This window comes from Beta vulgaris, chromosome 9, assembly GCF_026745355.1.
Source record: "Beta vulgaris subsp. vulgaris cultivar EL10 chromosome 9, EL10.2, whole genome shotgun sequence".
In the NCBI taxonomy this organism is placed as follows: domain Eukaryota; kingdom Viridiplantae; phylum Streptophyta; class Magnoliopsida; order Caryophyllales; family Amaranthaceae; genus Beta; species Beta vulgaris.
In genome coordinates this window covers 38,716,989-38,723,879 of record NC_079210.1, presented here as the reverse complement: position 1 = coordinate 38,723,879, position 6,891 = coordinate 38,716,989, and the positions used below count along the sequence as shown (strand labels likewise).

Here is a 6,891-nt window from a genome sequence, read left to right as displayed (position 1 = left end):
AAGTTACTATCTTGGTAAGAAAAAGAAACTTCGAAGTCTTTGGAAAACTGAGAAACCCATAGAAAAAGTCAAAGAAAGAAGAACATACACTAAATAGCAAAGAAAGAAGAACATCTTTTTAAGAGAAGCGATGAAAAACATCTCAATAGCACACTCCCTACAGGAAAATAGAAAACTTTTACAAACCACAATACCATTTCAAGAAAAGGATATTTTATTAACCAGCCAAATGTAAATGTAATAATCTTCACTTCTTATCAAAAAAAAATAAAATAATCTTCACTATATAATACTGCTAGAACAATTTCAATTGCATAACTCGCCATTTTTATGCATAAATGAATGAATGAGAGGAAATAATTTACTTTATCTACTACAAGGACCAAGGATAGGAAAGAGATATAAAGAGAGATAAAAGAACTTCCATTTGCTAGGAGAGAAAGAGATATATGGCCAAAAAATGTCAATGTTGCAACTTGCAAGTAACAATAAACTTCCTAAATGGGAAACGTTGCAAGTATTGAAATATGGAGGAAGTATATAATGTAGTAAAAACGCACATTCTTTCCAGCCCATTTTTGACAAAAGCTTGTGCCCAACATTGTCTACTTTTATACTAAACCATTGACTTGTCTTTAGCGTGTCTCTTTTTTTTTTGTGGCAAGATTGTGAATTGATTTTCCAACTATACAGAAAAGTATTCAAGTCAGCCCAGTTGTGGGTCCTTTTTAACGTACAATTTTCCATATGATTAATGATTATGGTATGTGTGGTTCATGTATTCCCAGAACAGACAATAACCATTCCTGTGATACTATTATTCCACTTTGATGATTAAGTAGGATTGGAAAAACCTCGCTTGTAGCCAAAATCAATAAATTGCTATGCTGATTTAGTCATTGAGGGGATTACGGCTTCGAACAACTCTTTGAGAGATTGATTTTAATTTCAGTTTAACTAAATATATTTCTTTGTGAACCTCAAGCTATATGTAATGGAGTGAGTCTACATACCATTTGCATATATTGAGGCCACAACCCCTGAATATAATTTTCAGCTTTTCACACCTTCGCCTGCAAAAGTTGTGCAAGATGAAATCAGCTTCATATGCCCACCTTCTTTTCTGGTCACTCATTATTTTTTTCATCTCTTTGATGGTAATTACCTCCACTGCTCTGGATACTGTCACTCCAATCGAACCACTCCATGATGATAAGACTTTAGTTTCCACAGGTGGGAACTTCGAGCTGGGATTCTTCAGTCCAGGCAGCAGCACCAGAAGATATGTGGGAATTTGGTTCAAGAATATCTCAGTCATGACGTATGTTTGGGTTGCCAATCGAGAGACTCCACTTCTTGATTCATTTGGCGTTCTTCAGATGACAAATCAGTCTGTTCTGACACTTGTCAACAGCACAGGAGGAGTGGTATGGTCTAGCAACACATCAAGATCAGTATCAAATCCAGTTGCGCAACTTTTAGACTCAGGGAACCTTGTTGTCAGAGATTCAAAAGATGATAGCCTTGATAATATGTTATGGCAGAGTTTTGATTATCCCTGTCATACTCAGCTACCAGGAATGAAGTTGGGAAAGAACTTCGTTACTGGGTTGGATCGATTCCTAACTTCCTGGAAAAGCAGCGATGATCCTTCCCCAGGTAGCTATACGTACCGGATTGATCCCACAGGATACCCACAACCATTCCTTTTGAGAGATAATGTTGTGCAGTTTCGAGATGGTCCATGGAATGGTCTCTGGTTTTCAAGTACTAGTAGGCTACCAACTTTTTCTCCTAATGAAGTTGAGTTTGTTTTGAATAACAGGGAGATGTACTATGTCTATGGTAACTTCTCACTCGTCACTAACAGAGTATTGGACCCCTCTGGACACATCCATCGTCAACAATGGATTAATCATACACAAGGTTGGGCTACGTACTTCTCGAAACCTGACGATAGTTGCGACATTTATGGTGCGTGTGGCGCCTTTAGTAGTTGTAACCTTGCAAACAATCCTCAATGTCAATGCATGAATGGTTTTGTGCCCAAGTCTGTTACAAATTGGAATGCAGGAAATTGGATGGATGGGTGTGTTCGTAGTGCTCCATTGAATTGCAGTGTTAGTCATGGGTTCATCAAGTATCCTCATGTTAAATTGCCTGACACCAGATATTCCTGGTATAATACAACAATGATGCTCGACGAATGTAGGGGAATGTGCTTGCAGAATTGCTCCTGTGTGGCGTATGCTAATTTAGACATAACTAATGGAGGAAGTGGGTGCTTGTTGTGGATTAATACCGTGATTGATGTGAAAGTTCTGTCAGCTTCTGGACAAGATTTATATGTGAAGGTGCCCTTATCAAAGTTGGGTATGCACCATTTTGGGTTTGTTAATATTGTCATGAATTTAGATATTTTCTGGGCTGCGACTCTAGTTATTGTAGAACTTACAAATCTTATATTCTTTTATCTATGTATAGGTGGTGATAAGAAAAAACGACTATGGATTTCTATACGCGCCACTTTAGCAGTTTTGACTTTGATGCTTCTCTGTGGAGCTACATTATATATTTTGTGGAGGCGGCGGAAGAGCAAAGGTATTTGTGTGGAATTATAGCTTTTCCGCTATTTTCAATATTTCAACTACTATTGTTTCCTTTTAAATTAGAATTTCCATCAGTGTTTTGGAGATACGAAGATTATATCTTCTACTGAACTATAACCCTGATTATATTGTGTTTTTTGATGAGAGATTTCGGATTTCGTGCTTAAACCCAAATCCCCCTGCTATTGCTTCTTCACACCGACGACAGACCAAGACCAGCCCCCTCCCTCTACTCTACTAGATATGAATATCCGAGCCAAAAACAATGAGAGTAGGATCAGTAGATATTAAGTTTAAAACGGTCTAAATACTCATACTAGTACTACTAATAGTGTTTAAAAATACAAATGGGTTCTTTTGTAGTCTTTTGGTGTTTTCGTTTTTTAGCTAATTTGATGTACTTATTCACTCATTTACTAGGATAGTTTATGTTTTGTTTATTTAAAAAGAAAATCTATTATCTTTATATGTATTAGGTTTTATTTAACTATCTAGTGTTACTACTTTCCACTAAAAGTTACCTACATCATATCGTATATAATTTTGTGGGCTTAGTAATTAAGAAGTTGCACTAAGTTTGGGTCAGACTTTGGTCAGCCCTTGTTAATTCTGTTGGTCAACCATTAAGAGGAGAAAAGGTGGTCCCGATAAGGGTGGTCCCGTTGGTCCCTATACTCCCATTTATATACCTAAAAAATGTCTAGACATTATCTTTATTCCTTTTATCGATGTTATTACAAAAAATAATAATGAGAAAGGATTTTTATTTGAACTTATAGATAAAATTAACGACACAGATATATAAAAAAGGAATACATTTTAAAGCTCAAATATATTGTTTGCAAAGAAGAAAATCCTACTAGAACTGAACTAGTTACTTTATCAAAAATATATGATCGATATCCAACTCCTAATATTTTCAAACAAATTATATTGTTAGAGGCGGTATTTTGGCTTCAAGTTATTTACATGTGATATTTTTGACAGCAAACTGCAATGCTAGTAGTAAAATCAGCACTAATAACAACAATGAAGGAGAATCTGAGCTGCCAATATATGCTTTTGATGTGATAGCTAAAGCTACAAACGATTTCTCCGTTTATAACAAACTTGGACAGGGTGGCTTTGGACCTGTATACAAGGTAACTTTCTTTTTATGGTTTTCATCTATAATTTACATTCATTAGTGCTTTCATTTAACGAACAGTCCATCTGATTCACTTCGAAACGGCAAGAGAAAAAAGAGGAAAAGAAAAAAATTGGTGATATTGTAAAAGAGTGACTGATAATAAGAGGCTAACTCCTGTCATTTCAGTTCCTGATAACTTCCCCGATCAAAAAACTAAAAACAAGTTCCTGAAAACTTTTCATGCATTATTTGGCCAAGAGTTGGATGTGAATGATTTTGAAAAGGAGTTTGATATATTTTGTCTTTTGGCAATTCGAAGATATTATTGATAACCAAAAAACGAAAGATAATACAATAACCTAAGGATCAAAGGAAAGCATCAAAGGCAATCCCAATTCCCAAATCACTTGTATTCCAAGATCCAGCCACACCCATGTAATCACAAGATAATAAATCTTACTTATCCTAAGATAAGTAGAGTACGTTCTCTATCATTACATTTACTAGCAACTGTAGCTAGTCTGTTTTGCAAAGCCAACCATAGAATAAACTTACTTCTTTAGTGTTGCTTTGTTGTTACACAATACACACCAACCTTCTCCATTCAACTCTTTCAACTCCTGCCATTTCAGTTCCCAACTTCCAATGATATCTAGGATCTCTCTTGACCCAATGATCGTCGTCAACAACCATATCAAGTGTTACTGCTAATAGTAACACTTCATAGATTGTCTTTTTCTGTAGTAAGCATGAACCTACCTAACCCAAAGTTTATCTCTCTTGAAAGCTAAAGCCCAAAGTAATTTCAGCACAACAGCTTTGTTCCAAAGAACCATATCAATGACATTACACCCTCTTGCAGCTTTAGGCTTTTGTATAGAAGACCAACCAACAGGAGCTTTCCTTGATATGTTGAAGATAACATACACTGTATTGTGCAATAAAATTGATATGTTTATGCAAGCAGTGGCAGTACAAAGTTCTGAGGGCAAGTTCTCCTTACCTGAACTCATCTGACATGATTTTATTGGACTTGACTGGATCTGTTTCATCTTATGCTTACACCTGATTGGACTTGATCATCCCTAAAACTTATTTTTATCAAATGTCCCCAACTGAACAACACCTGTCTTAGTCAAATATATGTCTGATAAGAAATTGTGTAGATGCTCTAGTAGTCTAATTGCTTGATTAAACAAGGCATTAATCTTTGCTTTGAGCATTTTTAGTACGTTATTAACATATTTATAACCATGAAACATGTAAAGTTTATTCAGGAAGATTGTAATCTGTACAAATAATTTGTTAGGGAGTGCTGAGTGATGGACGAGAGATAGCTGTGAAAAGGCTCTCTAAGGATTCAAGACAAGGACTAGACGAATTCAAGAACGAGGTTATATTTATTGCAAAGCTCCAGCATAGAAATCTTGTGAGACTTACGGGATGTTGTGTTGAAGCAGAAGAGCGGTTGCTTATCTACGAGTACATGCCCAATAAAAGCTTGGACTGCTATATATTTGGTATGTCTTTCTTTAGATCTGTTTCTATTTTTCATAAGAATACAGTCAATGATTGTGCTCTTGATTGGAATAATATTAATCCAAATGATATACTTGGCTTATAGTAGTTGTAAGTGTAACAGATCCAACAAGCAATAACTTGCTAGATTGGCCAAAGCGCTTAGAGATCATCAATGGAATTGCTCGAGGACTTCTATATCTTCATCAAGATTCTAGACTAAGAATTGTTCATCGAGATCTCAAGGCGAGCAATATACTACTTGATGCCGAGATGAATCCAAAAATCTCTGATTTTGGGTTGGCTAGAACATTTAATGGAAATGAAGATGAAGCACAGACAATGCGAGTTGTTGGAACATAGTAAGTAGTAACCTTTTTCATCTGAAATTGTTTTTCTGCCCAACTCCAATCCCTACCAGTATATTAATATTTTGTTCATTGGCTGCAGTGGCTACATGCCTCCAGAGTACACTATCGATGGGCTATTTTCAGTGAAATCTGATGTCTTTAGTTTTGGAGTATTAGTTCTTGAGATCATAAGTGGCAAGAAAAATAGAGGATTCAGTCATCCAGACCACTATCACAGCCTTCTTGGACATGTAAGACAAGTCTTCATTCTAACGAAGTGCGTTAATATCATGTTCTGAAAGGGCGTTATGTTGTCTTAAACAGTGTGTTTGAAAATTGTATAGGCATGGACACTTTTCAAAGAAGGTACAGCTTTGGATCTAGCAGATCCGTTGATTCAGAACTCGAGTTATGCGTACCAACTGCAGAGGTCAATCCAAATCGGCCTGTTATGTGTTCAGCAACATCCGGAAGATAGACCGAGCACGTCACTCATTGCTGTCATGTTAAGCAGTGATTGTGAATTACTTGAACCTAAAGAGCCTGGCTTTTATATCGGAAGGTGTTTGCCACAAGAATCAAGATCCAATGATTGCACTATAACATCGCTTCTTGGCAGGTAGGATGTGTAATTCAAGATACAACCAGAAACCGCACGTCAAAATGTCTTCTAAAATGGATCAACAGACAGAGTTCCGATTCTAGGAACTAAAGCAAGTTATATATTTTTTGGAGAGACAGAACCACTCTTGAGTCTTGACTGTCTATACTATAGCAACAATAACAATGTCAAAGCCTTAATCTCCACCAGATGAGGTCGTCTGCATGAGTCAAGACATTATCTCTGATGGTCGTCTATGTAGATTATATGCCTCAATTCTCTTATGTCAAGCATATAACTGTCCCATGCTCTGGTTATTGTAAGCCCTCTGTCCAAGGTAGTCATTTTTGTACTCTCTCGACTTCTTCTAAAAAGTTTCTAATTGTACTATAAACACTTCACCATATGTTTCTAATGCCTCATATTGCTACCAGGGGATATTTTTATTTCCTCGTGGTTAGAACAATTTTTTGTTCTTTATAATCTAGGTTACATATTTATGTGTGTTGTAAATTGTTATTTTTGGCTCAAATATATGTTGTAAATTATTTGTTTTTGGTCAGTGATAATAATCTAATATGGCCCACATTCCATGAGTATGAAAAGAGAGCCTGAGATAGATATAGTTAGTGGAGGAAACCCATATCACACTGTACTCATGATATGGTTGGGGTAAATTTTGTA

The 6,891-nt window shown here is 36.1% G+C and overlaps 1 protein-coding gene across 1 annotated transcript; it reads left to right on the top strand.

The window, feature by feature from the left end:
• Positions 1-615: 615 nt before the first annotated feature.
• Positions 616-6,660, top strand: LOC104903777 (G-type lectin S-receptor-like serine/threonine-protein kinase At4g27290). The gene is made up of 7 exons (XM_048636835.1): positions 616-2,373; positions 2,485-2,601; positions 3,597-3,751; positions 5,048-5,258; positions 5,381-5,618; positions 5,707-5,857; positions 5,951-6,660. Exons 1-7 carry the CDS (start codon positions 1,092-1,094, stop codon positions 6,227-6,229), a joined length of 2,433 nt encoding a protein of 810 aa, XP_048492792.1. The 5' UTR covers positions 616-1,091; the 3' UTR covers positions 6,230-6,660.
• The last annotated feature ends 231 nt before the right edge of the window (positions 6,661-6,891 follow it).

Excerpts from the sequence above, each read along its gene's own strand:
- LOC104903777 (XM_048636835.1), top strand. The coding sequence starts at position 1,092 with ATGAAATCAGCTTCATATGCCCACCTTCTTTTCTGGTCACTCATTATT. Across the intron at positions 5,259-5,380 it reads CTTGGACTGCTATATATTTG|ATCCAACAAGCAATAACTTG; the intron begins GTATGTCTTTCT and ends TAAGTGTAACAG. Across the intron at positions 5,858-5,950 it reads ATCACAGCCTTCTTGGACAT|GCATGGACACTTTTCAAAGA; the intron begins GTAAGACAAGTC and ends AAAATTGTATAG.